The sequence below is a fragment of the Homalodisca vitripennis genome, chromosome 1 (genome assembly GCF_021130785.1).
Source record: "Homalodisca vitripennis isolate AUS2020 chromosome 1, UT_GWSS_2.1, whole genome shotgun sequence".
Lineage (NCBI taxonomy): Eukaryota > Metazoa > Arthropoda > Insecta > Hemiptera > Cicadellidae > Homalodisca > Homalodisca vitripennis.
Window position 1 is genome coordinate 109,237,304 of NC_060207.1, and position 18,294 is coordinate 109,255,597.

Here is an 18,294-nt window from a genome sequence, read left to right on the forward strand (position 1 = left end):
ATTTTTAGTATTACATATTTTCTTAAGTGGGATTTTAGTGTCTGTTTATTTTCATTCACCAGTTCTATCATAATTTTTCTTTAATAGGTGTATAAATTGGGTTTGAATTAAATTTCATTGAAGTATTTATTACAGCTAAGCTGCAAGAAGCCAATATTTCACATTTTCCTTAATTTGAAATTGAACTGTCTGTACACTTCTGAAAATGTGTACATTAAAATCTAATGTTATTTAGATGTTTTATTTTGTGTTCACAAAACTATTATTGTAATCATGAGTGTCTACTTGTTTGCATTAAACCAATAAATATTTACAAAGTATAAGTGCTGCTTCTCCAAGTGTGAAAATAAATAACTCAATTTTAGTTCAAAATTGTTCACGAATTAAGTTGAAGACCTGATCCTGTAATCATAGCATTGCAGCATTGATTAACTCCAGACAGGTCAAGTAAAGGCGCAGTCTCACTATTGGAGGGCTTTTTCGAGTAGAGCTCTCGAGTATCGAGGCCATTTAGAGTGGCCGAACTAAGCTGCAAGTTAAGGGGAGCTGAAGTATCCTATACCAGCAATCTTACATTGTCTAACCTTGGGGCAACTTACCTAAAAAATTACTTGGTTTAAATTTTTTTTTATTTTTACACCTTTATCTTATTATATTTTGTGGTTTTTGTACCAAAATAATATGTCAATGTCAAAAACCTTTGCTGCAGTCTTTTTAGATACAAAACTATACAAATAAAATGGTTTTGGTTAAGGAACTTTATTATATCAAGAGATACGAGGGTCATTCAATAATTAAATACACAGATTGGTCTGGGGGAATAGCTGTTGGTAGGGCAAGTTTAATACTTTTATTGCTTAAGTTGACATTACTGGGATAAGTCCTGATCAGCAATTTTTACCAGTGGTTAGAGCAGTTAAAAAATGGTTGCGTCTTAGTGACTAAGGAACACCATTTGTCCCACCAGTTGCAGTTTCCTCACTTGAAAGTTGAATTGATGATATTATTTGTGCCGACCACTGTGTGACTGTGGAAATGATAGGTGATAAGGTTCAAGTTGGTACTGGTACAGTTTATAAACATTATCTTTTTCCAGCTGAATTACCACAAAACATATTCAAGGTGGGTCCCCAAGGGTTTGATACAGCTACACTAGGAAACATAGCTGAGCATGTGTATAGAGCTAAAGGAATGTATGCAAGAGAAGTTGAGCACTTCCTCAACAAAATTTAAACTTGTGATGAAACTTGTGTTCACTAAATTATAAGCCAGAACCAAAAACTTTTGTTCACTATTATAAGCCAGAACCAAAAAGGCAAAGCATGAGTTAAAGTACACCAACTCACCTGTCATGAAAAAACAACACATGTCTTATATTAATTAATTAACCTGATAAACCATTGTTAAAATGCATTATAAATAACATAAATTATTAAATATAAACTTTATTTCTGAAGTTTATGTTCAACTGTAAATGGAGAAACTTATATAATTAAAAAAATCAACAGTGAGTATTTTAGATTGCAAAATGTTATTGGAGTTTTTAGTATAATAATTCCTATAAGAGAGTTTTGTGTAAATTGGTGGAAAAATATGTGTTTTCTACTAACAATAGTATTATTATAAAGAAATTTGTTAGCGCAGTATTATTGTTATAATAGTGATTTAATCAGTTGTGTAATTTAAAACACTACTGTTTTGTATCTAATTTTAGATTCATATTTAATTTCTGATTTCACTTTTATATTGGTCTGACAGTTGAATTTATCTCTATAGTATAATACAGGGTGGTTATAAATTATTGTACACATTTTAAGATTGAATAAATAAATAACCAATCAACTTAAAAACATGGAAATTGTTTTATTAAATAGCAAATTTAAAACAGTTTTATTACCAATGAAGGACAAAAATATTACTGTTACTCATACTTTTACAGGGAAACTAAACTAATTCCACGTGCTCTCCGAGGTTTGCACGCAAAGTTTGTAGTCTAAATTCAACCTCACACCATGTGTTTCTGAGCATTGCTGGAGTTATGCTTCCAATAACCTCTCGAACTCTATTCTTAAGTTCCTCAATATCTTGAACTTTTTTGGCGAAGACTCTGTCCTTGACATAGCCCCACAAAAAAAAGTCTAAGGGTGTAATGTCTGGGGAACGTGGAGGCCAAGGAATTGGACCATCCCGTCCAATCCAACGACCAGGAAACGTGTCATTCAGGTAGTCACGTACTATCTTACCCCAGTGTGGAGGGGCACCATCTTGCTGCCAGTAAACATTTGGTTGTCTATGCTCAATTTGCGGTATTGCAAAAAGTTCAAGCATGTCGAGGTATACCTCTTTAGTGACTGTCGGTTCTGAAAAAGGGTCCTATCACTTCATCTATAGCCAATGCACACCAAACGTTTATTTTAGGGCTGTCTCTTTCTTGTTCTCGAACATTATGAGGATTTTCAGTACCCCAAATCCTACAATTGTGTCTATTCACCTTACCAGAAACATGAAAGGTTGCTTCATCAGAAAAAATTACTTTTTTCAAGAAATTGCTTTCTCAAATGTTTATTGTTTGTTCTTCGAGGTCAAGTAATCCAACAGCAAAATCGTAGCGTCGAGATTTATCGTTAGGTTTTAGTTCATGTAATAACTGAATTTTGTATGGATGGAGCTTAAGGTGTTTGTGCAAAATTTTTATGACTGTTGATCGAGGTAATCCTAATTCCAAACTTGCACGCCGAGTAGACTTACCAGGGCTCCTCGTAAACAATTCTCTTACTTGATCAACAATAGATTCAGAAACTGGAGGTCTACCAGCACCTTTTCTATGTTGGACACTTCCCGTCTGTTCAAACTGCCTATACCAGCGTTTTATAGAATTGTTACTCGGAGGATTGCGGAGGACATACTATAAACGAAACCTTCTTTGAACAGTTATTACAGATCTGCTTTCATGAAACCAAAGAACACACCTTGCTTTTTCTTGCACACTAGCCATTTTGATACTGAGGTTAGTTTAGTGTTTGTTTAGTCAACTGTAATTAACAGCTGGTGTGGAAAGATCCATTGTTGACCAGCTGACTATGTCACAACACAAGTCATTAAGAAGAATCATACCTTACACCCACAGTTTAAGTGACATTTTTACTTTCTTTGTATAACTACTTTTTATAATTATTGTAATGTGTACAATTATTAATTTTCAGTCAGTATATAAAACTGTTTTAAATTTACAATTTAATAAAACAATACCCATGTTTTTAAGTTGATTGGTTATTTATTTATTCAATATTAAAATGTGTACAATAATTTATAACCACCCTGTATTTTAGTGCTCCACAAAGTCATTGTTTTTTTGATTCAAAGAAACTTAACACTGAGGTTTTTTAAGTAACAAATTTTATACCTTTTCAACATTTTTTAAGTAAGTACAGTAAAAATTCATACTCATCCATAGCAAAAAATATTTGTAATATTTATATTATAGTAAACTATTAGGATATATCTAAAAACCTACTTTTATAGGCCATTAGAAAGAGGTTTGTGTTTTTCTTCATATGACACTTTTTTGTAACTTTTATTGTAGTATAATATATTTTATTTCTTATTTTCATAAAAATTTTACAATGCCTTTTTTTCAGATCAGAATTTTGTAACAAATTTTATTTTAACTTGTTGTCATATAACACCATGTAAGAGTATTACTATATGGTAGATGACATGTCAATTTGTTAAAATTGCCTAGATACTAAATTAAATATAAATATGTATAAACAAAAGATATAGTAATGAAATTTAAACTTAAACATTCAACACTACGCATTAAATATACATAATCTACAGCAAGTCGTGGTAAAATCTCTAACATAACTTGTCATAACGATTGAAGACCTATTTTTTCAATTAATAATTCATTTACACCGTAAAAACATTTTTACAACAAATAGCCTTTTTTTCTTAAAAACTTTTTAACAATTCTTTGATTTGACACCATTAGACATATTATAGAGACGAATTCCGGCATATTCAGACGATTCTTCAAGGGGTTGTTTTTGTAATGGATAAATGAGAGTTTTGTGTCTAGTGGATTATGTATATTGGAAAATGAACTATGGAAATTTGCTATGTTTTCCTCGATCATAATACGTGCCTGGCAAATACAAATTGATGGAAGAATGAGTGTTTTAAATCTCTAAAACTAGACAAATTATCTTTTTTGGAATTTTGAAAAGCTTGTTTATTTCAATTTAGTCACTCCAAAATTTGATGCTTTATGTATGATAGGAATATACATTTTCTTTAAAAAAAGAAGTAAATTTTTCAGTACCGATTTTATATAGGTGTGCAGATTGTATTAGTCAACAAATTCATTGTAAAAAAAGTAAATGTTCTGTTTTGGGTAAAACCAGTGAAATAAAGTATTCAGGTGTATATGTTGATAGTGAAATGAATTGGAAGATACATATAAGTAAATTAAATAGTAAAATAAATAAAATCCTAAGGTTTTTCTATTTTTTAAAAAGTATGTGTAGTGAGAGAGTTTTGCGTACAGTTTATTTTTCAATGGTGCAGAGCAGAATAGAGTATGGAATAGTATTTTGGGGCATTACATATATTTCTTACTTGAACTCAATATATCTACGGCAGGAGCATTTGGTAAGAATAATCTCAAATAAAACTAAATATGAACCTTCTCGTCCATTGTTCTTAGACCTAAAAATTTTTCCTCTGAGATATTTATATGTATTCAAAGTCTTAAAACTTTTTTACTGTAGAAGTGGAAATATTCCAGCCAATGTAAATACCTATAAATTGAGATTAAGAAATGCAAATAAATTTACAATACCTAAGCAAATAAATTTACAATACCTAAGCCAACAATATCTTTTTACACTAGAACATATAATTTTATCGCACCAAAGATTTTTAACCAAATACCTGATTATATTAAATATTCATACAACAAAAATATTTTTTTGAATAGACTAAAATCATGGCTCTTTCATTTGGAAGATATTGAGTTTTTGTTTAATATTATACAATAGCTTACTTATTCAGATGATCAGTGTTTATCAGTAATGTATGGTTAATATTTGTACGTAAATATTTATTTATTGTTAATACAGTTGTGAAGTCAATATTTTTGTTTTTATTATGTATCTGTAGTCTATGTTCTGCTTCCTTGTGGATGGTGGTACGGGAAGTCAGGTGTTGTTATTTTCTCTTGTTGCAAGTTGCATTTGTTTATTTTGTTAACTGTGGATAAATTTTTTGCTAAGGCACAACATGTTTGTTTTTTTGAGACCATCTTTGTCAATTTTCTTAAAAAATAATTTTTTCTGAGTGCTATTGTTTTTTTTGTAAGTACTGTAAAGGAACCTCTGAACAGGCTTGCCTTAGAGGCCCTAGATTTTCTTAAATTTCCTTCTTGTGTCAATATTTACCTACTGTAATATGTACATACTGTATATTGTAATAGTTAAGGCTGTTTTCAATGCAAAACTACTAAGTTAAGTAATAAAATAATGGTCAGCCTGACAAGAGAATTATTAAATGTTGAGATAAAAGTGTACATTTTGTTAACTGTTGAAATTTAAGAAAATAAAATTCTTTATTCTTTATACATAATGTACTCTTACAGTACGAGACACACAATTACAAACCTCGGCATGGGCAGTTAAGGCACCCCATATCCCTCCTCACCTTACAGCATTGTCACGTTGTCATATCAGCTGATTCTCAGTATGAGGTGATACAAGGACGTCTAGCTTTGTTCCGGTTGTTTACATCCGTTTTGTTCTTCGACATTTGATTATTCTGCATGTGGTTATTTTATTATTTGATCATGTTCTGTGTCATAGTGTAAACACATGTTAATTAAAATTGTAAAGGTAAAGGATTCTTCAAGAATATACAGAGAAATAAAGATGAGCTGGAATGATTACTCGATTGATAAATTCAATAGATTATCCAATTACTAGTTAATCCTCCATTACAGCTGGCTACACCGCATCATAACCTAGGCTTGCATTGATATGTATCATAATATAGCAGTGTTTGTATATCTACTTTTAAAGACAGAAAAGTTACCAGATAATAATATGCCTTACTAAGCTTATTCGATAACGAATGAACATGCTGTCTTCAAGTGAAACTCCTATCAATGAGAACTAAAAACATTTTAATGTGTGTTATGTTAAATTTTGTATCAAGGAGGGAGATGTTGGATCTAGAGCTATTGCTATAATTATATTGCTTAAATGAGTGTTTCCATTTTTAAGTAAAATATCATTTGCTTTGATCCAGTTATTCATTTATAAGAAATCCTGAGACATAACCCTGTTTACCTGTACATTTTGATTTTGACTTTATTAGAGGTAAGTGTAATCGGCATTTACAAGAGTTACAATTATTCTGTGTTTTATTGAAAATGTACTAGAAAGTGACAACTCTAACATATTTTTAGAAAGAGAACTTTTTAAGAAAGATACATTTGCTATAAATTTTAACGAGGTAACAATAAAAAAAAAAAAAAAACTGTAAAAGTACAGATTTGACATTGTAGACCACTCCATATGTAGCGAAATAAATTAAATCACTTTTTATGATTACTGAATCTGACCTACCTTTAAAATGAGGTACAGCTTGACCTACCTTTACATTTGAAAACCTTTCAAAATTACACTTACCCTCCTACAGTACCATTTGGGGTATTAAAAATTATCTTCCCAAAATCTTTGGGATAGAAATATGGGGTTCTTTTCAAACAAAGGTAGATTCTCTGCCTACATCTATCCATCATTGCTGAGTGATCCCCTCAATCTGTATTGATTTATTTTCTGTCAGATCAGTTTTTTAATCAATCGATTTGAAAACTAATGCATAGTAGTTCCAAACTAATTCATATTATTGTTTAAGATGTCTTATTCAATACTTAAATTTGAACAATAATTAAATTCCATCATATTTCGCTTTATTTTGTCATCTGTGAATAAATAGACTTTGTGATTGCAAAATTGGAAACAGTTAATCTGTGGGGCTTTGGTCTCATTTGCAGTAATGCCATTTCTCTGCAGGCCAAAGCTTGTTTTCCTAAAACTCGTTTGGTCCCTTTCCTTGCAAAGAGGATTAAGGGCTGCTACTGATGAAAGACAGTGATACGTTCTATTGGGTTTACTGACTTCATTTCTATGGTTCACCAGGTTTTACTTTTCCCATATACGAATTATTGTAATATTGTAGACAAAGTAATGTAATTTGTTAATAAATGATTATATTCAGTGGAAAATCAGTTAAATGAACTTTTGGGTGAGTAATAAACATAAATCTAAATAACTTTGCTCATAATGTTGCACTGACTGTAACATTAAGGTATCTTAAAAATCACTTTGTCATTACTTATTTAATTTATGATGTAAACAGTATTAATAATTGACATATTTTAAGGTCATATTTATTCCAACAGCAGAGGCACTTAAAAGTTAGGTTCAGTAAAAATACAGAAATAGTACTTTTATTTTTGCATTTTTAGTACTTGATTCTATCATTACATATTTACTACTTTTTTCAATTTGCATTTAGATAAATTTCTATATTTTTCAGGCTATATTACTTTATGGTCATGATTAACACTGATCTAATGAATGCTGTACATAAAAATAAAATGAAATTTTTAAACAGTGATAAAACCGTGTTTATTAATATGCTATACAATGTATATATGTGTATATATATATATATATATATATAATTTTTTCAATAAATTTATATATATATATATATATAAAACTAAATTTCATAATATATCACTAAGTAATGTTGATGGATCTAAATAGGAATAGGTTGTAACAGTAAGTATTAAGATGTTTATTGGTACATGTGCTTTAAAAGATTTTCAATTGTATTGCTAAGCTCAATAATAATCAAATTAGAATCTGGAATGAGCTGTAAGACTTTACATACATACACGTTGACTTTCACCATTTAGGAGATTAGCGAAATCGGAAACTAAAAATATTAATAATGTTACATAAATCCATCAGAACAGTACGTTCTAATTGCACTTTTGGAAACTTCACATTTTTTAGCTAAGTTGATGCTTAAATATCTCATTTTGATATCTCTAAGGTGCATCATTTTGTGTTACTACTGGGTGCTGAGAATGTATAATAATAATAAGTCTTTCTCAAGTGAATGAGAAAACAATTAATTACATTTTCTAAAATTGTAAATTTTTATTCAAAACCTTGAAAAGTGCCAGTTTGTCAATTGTACAGAAATTCAATATTTGTTCTATATTTTATAAACATTTATAATTATATGTATTAGTTAATTATAAGTGTAAGAGAAATGTTTATAATAAAAGAGTGTAGGTATATACCGTTTTAATTCCTGTGTACTATCTAGATGGTAAGTACTAGCAGTTACCTGGGACTTCAATGCCATTTCCTGAACTTCACGGCTATATTCTTTTAAAGTGAAATTCTAAACCCTCATGAGATAAGTAGTCACAGAAAAATACTACAATTTCTGGATCAATTTAGATTTAGGTTTAAAGAGCGGTGTTTTGATATTCTGAAGTCGGATAGTGCAACAGGTTCTATAACTACCTATAAAATAACATTTTTCCACAATATTTGATTAAATAGCTCCAACATTTAGATTATTTTTGATCAGTGTGAAGGAATCCTAAAGTACTTATCTTTTCTATTTAACGCATGTATGTTTTAGTAAATGGTGGTTCTCTGTGTAATTTTGGAACTGAAGTAGGCATATTTTAGTTACATATTTTTTCAGTTTACATGGTTCAGTTAAGAGCTTTAGATATTGAGTGAAATTAAGCATTGGCTCTTATTTTACGCTTTGCGCTTGTATGATCATCTCTAGTTTGAATGAATTATATTTCTAACGCCATGGTATATATATATATATATATATATATATATATATATATATATATATATACACACATACATATTTTTTATTGGGGCAAAACAAATATTTAACCATTACTATACACAAGGTGACCATGACCTAGTGTTAATATTTGTTGTAGGCGATAGTATTCTACATTAAATGTTTTGAAATTTTCTAGCATATAAAAGTTTCTATACATTAATAAAATATGTACCTGTCATGCCACTTTACACGATGCCTTATAGTAGGGAAATTTAATTTTCGTTGTTGGTAGCACGAATATCTCATATGGTTTTTGCTCACTGGCTGCTACAGACACATCAGCTGTCCTGTTACGTGACTGTTACACTACGAGAAAGTTGTTAGCCATTCTCCAAACTGTTTTCCCGTCATTTTACGGGTACCTAACATTGTGTTTCTGCTAAATGATGGTACGCTGGTACCAAATTTTCAAATTCTTTAAACACAACTTTAAATTATTACAACTTTTCATGTTGTCTGGTAATAAATTGAAAAACTTAGGCCCTGTGTTGATATGACATTAAATCTGTAACATTTTATACGTTTTATTTACTTTAGGTAATATAAAACTCTATGATAACAATTTCTAGTTTTGTAAAATGGATCATTTGCACCAGTATTTATTTGCAGTCTTAATATATGACAATCAAATGAAAAAAGAATCTGGCTATAGGTTGCTAAATTATGTAAATATAAATATACTTAAGAGTAGGTTAAGTAATATCAACTGGTCATTTGTTTTTTTTAGCTGCTGACAACCTTGAAAATGCTTTTTATTCTTTATTACAGTCTTTGTCACACAATCTTGATGAATGTTGTCCTTTAGTTACTAAAACTTGATCTAATAGGCTTCATACAGTAAAATGAAAAAAAGGGGAGAGTCAATGTTAAAATTTGTGACAAGATTTAAGTTGAGCACATTATTGTGTTGTAGTACCCTCCGTAGCTCACCCAAACTTTATTTATTTCAACACTGTTATAAAAGTAACTTAATTAACAAAAATGTGAATGTTATCATGTAGAAACATCATCTGCAGAATTAAAATTTTCTACAAAACATCATTTCTACATATACAAGAATGAGTTCTATGACAGTGCATTTCAAACCATGATATTTGGCTGAGGGTCATTGAAGGGTGATCACTTAGTAAACTGACACAATGTCCTTTTAGTCTGCGAGGGGGATACAAAGATTACTTTTCTGTATGATGTATGTCTGTCCATCTGACCACAGAACATATTGAGAATGAAATGAATATAAGCTTAAAATTTGTCATGCAACCTTAGCGAAACCTGTTATTTGACTTGTAATATGGCGTACTCCTAACTTATAATATATTTAAGGCAGCACTTAGAACAGAGTATTAAATATCAAAAAGGAATCTGAATTTAACATGAGGATTGGTATCAAATATGCGCACAAAGATGGGAATAAAAGAGAAGTCATCTGTAATGTACAAAGGGTCCTTTTTGAAGCTCTTTATAGTGTTTCTATACATAAAAGCTTCTGAATTTCTTAAAACATTCCTTACTCACCAGAAAGATTTTGCAACCCTTATACAAATACTTCGAAAATACTTACACCAATAATCACTTCAAATTAATTAAATGGAATTTGAAACATTATATCTCAAAAAAGGAAAAAAACACATTCGTATCTACATATTTACACAAAAAGTGCATATTAAAAAAATACAAAAATATTTTGAGCATTTGAAATTAATAGCTTATTTCATTTATAAAAAAAAAACAAAAAATATATCATTCACTCCCTTAAAATTGTTTTTACAAATCTGTGTACAAGGCTACATATGAACTTCTTTAAATATTAACTGCCACATGTCTTAATAGAAACAAAAATATATCAAATTTACTAAAAACATGTAGGTAAAAAGGATTTACGAACCAAATATAACTTTATAATCTTAATATGAAGTTGGTATAGTCATGTCTATCAAAAGCTCACCAAAAAGTTATATCAATCAGTGATAATCTGTTGGAAATGAACTGAACAAGAAAAACAATAAAACAGTTAGGGGGAATAACAGTTTAAAGGCAATTGTGACTCAGAAGCTAATTCTCTATGTTGTGTAAACTGAACTAGATACTGTCCCTAATTAGTGGATAAAAGATAAAAGAGTGGGCTGTCAAGTGGTTGGATTCTGCCTAAGATGAGATGGTTGCTGCAAGTTGTGTGTGACCTGGTGCTGTCTATTGTTAGCAATAACACCCACTTTTACATTTCAGCCTTATCCTTATTGCCATGCTTAATTGATAATTTATTTCTTGTATTAAAAAAATACATACAAATAAAATTATTTTAAAGAACATCAAAAACTGAGATCTACAATTTAGTTTTGATTAATACATTAAAATCAAATATAATAACATGTTGCTTAATAAGACGTAAAGTTTTGATCTTACAGTTCTCTTTACAATTCAACCCGATTATACAGTCCATAAATTAAAACAACAATATACAATCTCTGATGGCTGCTAACTCTCTGACTGATTCCAGTAAAAACTTTACTTATTTCTCCTCCAACCACAGGGTCCGGCCCACTGGCCTCCAGTTGTGAAAATCCCATAAGAAATGCAATGCAGAAACACCCATTTTATTAATTGAAAGCAGCTGTTAATGTAATAAGATAAATTTCCCTATGTAAACATTATATATAATACTATAACAAAAATATATTTAACTAATTAAACAGCCATTTTATAATCATAATTTTGAAAGCATAGAGTAAGCTTGGAAGGAACAACACTTCTTATTTTAACCTTTTTTTGTAATCACTTTTGAGCACTTTATCTAAATATTGAAAATAAAAATGTTCAGTATAAATATTCTCTTAATTGTAAGTTTTAGGAAATATTAACTATGTAGTAATTGATCAGTAGTGTAATGCAAATATCAAAGGCAAAGTTGATATCCAACTTTTATTACATATTTAAAGATTGGTAATAAAAACCTACCTTAGTTTTTTTTTTTTTTAGTAAACATCTAGGCTTCTTAGACCTTCTTATGTTTATATTTTCTTAATTTAGGCAACAAATAACTCAAGTATGGCACTATAAATCTCTTACACCAGAAGTAAATCACAAATGGCCATGAGTATACACTTTTTAGCCAAAGAAGGCTTTTAAAATCTACGAATGTTTAAGAAATTTCCTTGGTCGGGACATCAAAGCTAAACCAATGGTTGGAAATATCTTAAACCACAAGTAGATTAGAAGGTCCACAAGTATACGCTTTTTGACCGATACAGGCGTTTCAGACCTACTGTACATGTGGGCACGTCCCTGTGTGTACAGGGTGGCCATGTGCTAGTGTAAAATTGTTTTTAGTGATAATATAACACAATTAATTGTGACTCAGTTAAAAAAATGTTGTTTTTTTATTCAAATGTGCAAGAAATTATAGGTTGTTGAGAAAGCAATGTTAAAGTCGGCAAATTTTGAAATTCTAGTCATATTTTCAATTTTTTCTAAACAGTAGGTGAAGTCTTGCACTTTAACCTTACTGTAAATTGAGTCATTTTTTAGATAACAATGACACCACAAATAAAATGTACACTATATATCATATATTTATGCTATATAAAGCGGCTTGCGATAACACTGTCCAAGAAAGCTAGAACAAGTTTCAATCTATTTAAAAATTGATTTTGGCCAGCTTGGTACATTTCATTTCAATATGACACTGTTAAATTTCTATGAAACAAAACTTTTTATTTATAGGCCAAGAAAAAAATTTCTTAAATGCTGAGATAACATTTCCTAAACTTTTTGTTCAAAAGTTTTTCCCCCTTAAAAGATATTCTAGAAATAGGTTTCATGTATATTTCATAACAAATTAAGTATTAAATTTCAGCTGTCACAAAATCCATCTACTTCTGATTCAGTCAGAAGGACTATTTTCGCATCATTAGCTGAGCACATATATCTATGGTGTGAATATTTATTATCTTTATTTTAGACCTAGCCTTCTACTAGGAAGTCTTATGTCTCCTTTGTTCGGTCCAAGTCATCTGGCTTGCCATGGATGAATTTTCATTTTGTAAATTTTTATCTACGTTTTGAAGGCTGCTAGAGTCGTCTAGTTTATTTAGATCTCTGTTAGGTCTCTAATAGTCCCTGTAAGCGGTGTTGCACTCTACTTAGAGAAGAAAGGCTAAGTTAAACTGGAAGTCACAGTATCCACATTTCGCATATTTTGGATCAAGCACTCTCTTAACCGTGCAACCCTCCGCTTATGCTGTTGTACCCTTGCCTGGAAAGTAAGAAAATAAAAACCAGAAAATAAAGGAAGACAAGCATCCTGGGAGTCAGTTGACTCAATAGGTGGGAGTAGAACAAATCAAAATATGTGAAATGATGTTTTATTTACTGTGTGATCACTAGTCAAAGTTAAGTAAACTGTTATTATAGAGACTCCAAAGGTAATTGTGAGCACATTGAGCTATACAAAATGTGTGCTTGCTGAAATTGTAGCTGAGCTGGTTCCTTAAATGCTTGCTTAATTAAAGTATGTGCTTGTTTAATTTTTATTAAGAACAACTAACTGCAGCTTCTAAGATGCTGAGTTATTTTTAATGATCTCTTATAGGGTGTCCAAGATTACTCTGGTATATCTCACTCTCTCTATCATTCTCCCTCTCATTGCAAACATGGATAGAGTGCTGCACTTCTCACTAATTAAATGGGCAAAGAACAACTGTACATTTCAATTTGAGGAAAACCTATTGTTAAAGAGATTGATTATTTCAAAACTTATATTCTAATACCATATATTCATGACAACAATTAAAACAGTGTACTTTGACAGCTAACTTCTTTTTACTTTGAAAATCACAATTTTTATATTTTATTACTATGTTACAAAAGCAGTGCATGCACCTCTTTGAAACCGAAGTGTATGTTTTTGTTGTATATATGTGAGCCTAGAAATTTTTCTAAAAATATTTTATGTATATGGAGAAGACTGTCAGTTGCAGATTTGGACTAGATCAGTTTGCTTTACAACTTTGTTTTAGGGCCAATCTATATGAAATGATCCAATAAACATTATTTGATTAACCATTTAAAAATATTTTTATTTTTTTAATGTTTTTACCATACCATAAGAGGTTGAAAAATGATTTTTAAAGAATTTTATCTTTCACCGTTTATGCGTGGCGTCCATTTCTGTTCACAAGAGTGTTGATTTTTGGCTTCGCAGACATTAGTGTTAAATTGATTATCTCTAGATTTGATTATGCTAGAGCCTTCTAACCAACACCAATTTTTTCAGAGAGCTTTTTTGACAGTATTTGTTATCTTCTTTATAGTTAGTTCTAAATGCATTTATTTCCCAAAAATCACCAGATTCTGCTGCCACGCATAAACGTTGAAAGATAAAATTCTTCAAAAGTAATTTTTGAACCTCTTATGAGTATGGTAAAAAATTTAAATAGTCAAGCAACCATCAATAATAAATAACTTCATTTGGATAAGTGATTTGGTGTCTGTAATTTTAATGAACAATATATGATTGTTGCAGTTCAATTTTGTGGGAAAACTGTTGGGACCCAAAGGAAACTCACTCAAACGGCTTCAAGAAGACACAATGACAAAGATGGCAATCCTGGGTAGAGGATCAATGCGTGATAAGCAAAAGGTATGTATCCCAGTAGTATATTTAGAGGATAATTATAAAGTCTCATCTTCTGCTATTTTTTTTATTTATGTTTGTAGGTCAATAATGCGTACTATTTGACATATTAAAACATATATCTCAAATGTTTATATGGATGGAACTCAGGATATCTTTCTAGGAAATAGAAGTGAAATTTTTAGTCACTGTTACAACTTTGCCCATTTTCATTAAATAGAATTTTAGGGGCGGATGGTTCAAAATTTTTTAATTTAAAGACCCGTTGAGTGACCACATTTGAATGGTCTTGATAAAAGGAGAAGAACAGTGGAAATTAGAGCTTTCTATTTCAACCCAGTAAAAAATGGCAGCTCATTGAATGGCGTTAAAAAATTATTAAGGCAAAACATGAATATCCACATTCGGAAGGTACATAACTTCAATAGACAACAACTTTTCTTACAAACTCAAACCTGTTTTACAGTTATTACATGCTGCGCGGCAGGCCTCCCTTATCTATAAATTTGGAGAAAGTCCAGTATCATGTTCAATTTCTGGCTGGAATTAACAAAGTTAAGGCATGTTTTTGTGATACTTTAAATTGAATTGGAGTGTTTTAGTGAACAAGAGCGTATTATGGTCCTGATGATGCAAGGCTACGGAGACTGGGTTAGATCTTTTGATAAAATAAAGAATTTATTCAGTAACACTTATCCCAATCAAAATCCTGTATCTAAATCAGGAGTTCAAAAAGACAATCCAACATTTCCAGGAAACAGGCAACGTACGTTACCCAGACATTGATGACCAAAATCAGCCACAGGCATTGTCATGACATTTTACAGTCTGTTGTAGAATATCCTCATGTCTCAACAAGAAATGTTTCTCCAATATTAGGTATATCTCAAACATCAGTTTGTAATATAAAGCTTAAATCAAGTATTCTAGATCAAATAAAAAATTAAACCCATATGCAAAAATTCAAATCCCATTTAAACAAGTACAAATATAAGATATTTTGCTTATTAATTTCTCAGCTACTCAACTTTTTTCAATACAAGACAAAAAACTTACATGGGAGATTTTCCTGTCAGAAGATGTCAAATAATTTATATCTAATGAATTCCTCTTGTAATGTTAGGTTTTTCATAAATGCTAGGTAAATGTTATTACCTGTTAGTGTTTGTTAAGTTTTAGGAGTTATTGTCACTCATATGATGGTTTTTTTTTTAAGTAGTTTGATGATGGGTAAAACATATCTGAAGGAGTTTAAGTGTTGTAGCCATAAACATGGCTGAAAGTGTCAAAATTGATTCTGTCGACATTTGCCTCAGGCACTGGTAGTGAAAGTTGGGCTGCATTCTTGGTCATTAGCGTTAAAAGGGTTAAGTTCTCCCTGTAATCTATTGTATACCACTTTTCTAATATTTAGGTAAATAATAAATGTATAGAATTCTACTAAATTATAATATACAAATAAAATTAAGGCTAATGGACCATAGATGTTACAATAATACTTGGAATCGGCATATACAGTAGAAGTCTGATTATTCTAACCAATTACAATTTCTTTTAGAAAGAGTGCACAGAAGTATGCTTAAAGTCTTAAATCAAAGTTTTCAGTGTATAATCTAAGGTTAACAAAACTTTATCAGCCAAAACCTCGTAAAGTTTCATAAACATCTAATTAAACTGTCTAAACCTTTTGGGATCCATAGGTGAACTCAGTCCGACATCGCTATCTGGGCCGTTCCGATCCAAGGCCGGACTCAGTCCAGCATCCTTTGAACATGAATATCTAATCAAAAAAAGGTGGTTCATACCCATATTTGTTTGATGAAACATCTCTGTAGATCTTTTTAATAACTAGACACAAGTTACCTTCCTCTACACTTTAACGTTCGGCATTATTATGATGCGTGATTGGAAACCTGCATTGTATTTATTTTCAGCTGACCAACTATTTGTAGTGTCTGCCACTGTATGGTTAACAATTGTTTTCAATTTGTTTGTTTAGGATATATTATGGTTATTTAGTTGTCTTCCAGAAAAATGTTAAGAGAGTATTCATTTTCAATTGAAATGGCGTCAATGAGCCGAGACTGCACGATGATGCAATTATTTTGTATGGTTTGATTTTGATAGTGACGATGATTATATTGATCCTGCTATTTCTGAGGACAAAAGTGTAGAAAGTGATAGTGATTTAGATGCAATGAAACTGAATAATAATCTTCAGCACCAGGTAGGGTTAAGTCTAGGCCTAGGCCCACACAAACCTGGACTCCATCCTACCTTGTGTTTTGACTAGTATCATATTACAAAAAACTACAAAGAGTAGGCCTAAGGCCATAACTGTAGGGTGATGTTTGTATTTTATAAATAGATACAGATGGTAAATTTTCCTTTTTAATCTTATGTACAGTTAATAAGCTATTCTTATACAAACTATTTATTTTTTTTATTTTTGTTACTATCGTACTGATATAATATTCAAATTTTAAAGTGAAAAAGAACCCAAGTAATTTATGTAGGCCTAACTGTGTTTCAAGTAGCCTACTTTGTTCAAAAGAGCACACCAACTAATCCACTTCTACAGTTAAAAATGTAATTAGTACTACATACTGTACTTCATAAGCTAAAATGTGGGATTTTACTGAATCAAATACCATTGTTTATGTAGTACAATATATATTTTTATTTTAAAATGACATGTCTCCTAAGCCATGAACTTTATTATGTAGGTATGTAGAACAAACATAATACTTATGATGGATACTTCCAGAAAGAAATAATGTAGGCAAAAAACCTGAATAAAAATGTATTTTCACTTTATTTTATAAATAAAAAAATAAGAATACAAAATTTATTTTGCATTCCTTAACTTTTTACAACAATGGTATGAGGTTCTTCCTTAAAAATACCAAGAGTTCATTATTATTTATTGGTTTTTAGTGACATGTACGTATGGAATATTGAAATATAGACATGTTCACTTAAAATTAATTAAGCCTGGTGAGTTAACCAGTAGGGAACAAATGGACCCCAGAAGACATTTTTAGCACAAATCCCCTTAACAATAATCTGAAATTATTATGATTTGTTATGTCTCTAATTTCTTTTGGAATAAAATTTAAAACTACCACTGTGTGTAGTTTTGTTTATTTTATTTTATAACTTATAGTCATGCTAATTTATTTAATTTGTATTCTTTGTACTATAACAGTGAATATCACTGTGTTATTAATGTATTTAAGTTAATCTTTACATATTTAATACATTCTAATATATACAGTTTGAGGCAGACCACCCATTTGCCATGTATAGCAGCTGAACTGGGAGGCCTACCTTCTCGTTAACAAAAATCCCCCATATTTTGACTCTAATGAATTCCTGAAAACACCCAAAAGAGCTCCTAATTGGCACTTCAGTGAGGGGTAGCTAGGAGACATTTCTAAAAGATGTTAAAATCTAAAGATAGGTCAAACCTTAATTCATTTTAAAGAACACTCTCTATTCACTTTTCACTTTGAAAAATTCTATTTATTTCGCTTCTTTTATACAAGCTCCTAAATTTTAAAGTTGTTCAGTTTCACTGTTATTTTATTGTTACCTTCTTAAAAATTATAGCAAATTCCAAATTTTTATCCAAGGTTACCAAAGAAGTACTTCTAAAAATATGTTACAGTTGTCACTTTTCAGCACATTTCCAATTTTTTTTAATA

General features: G+C 30.4%; 1 protein-coding gene across 3 annotated transcripts in view; it reads left to right on the forward strand.

The window, feature by feature from the left end:
* Positions 1 to 18,294, forward strand: part of LOC124369054 (KH domain-containing, RNA-binding, signal transduction-associated protein 2-like) — a 245,546-nt gene that overhangs the window by 152,237 nt on the left and 75,015 nt on the right. For 2 of the 3 annotated variants that reach the window (XM_046826764.1, XM_046826758.1), the window contains exon 3: positions 14,477 to 14,593. In XM_046826764.1, the coding sequence (XP_046682720.1) occupies positions 14,477 to 14,593 (117 nt within the window). Of the gene's footprint in view, positions 1 to 7,164; positions 7,306 to 14,476; positions 14,594 to 18,294 lie in introns of those variants that run through there. The other variant, XM_046826773.1, reaches the window with a different exon arrangement.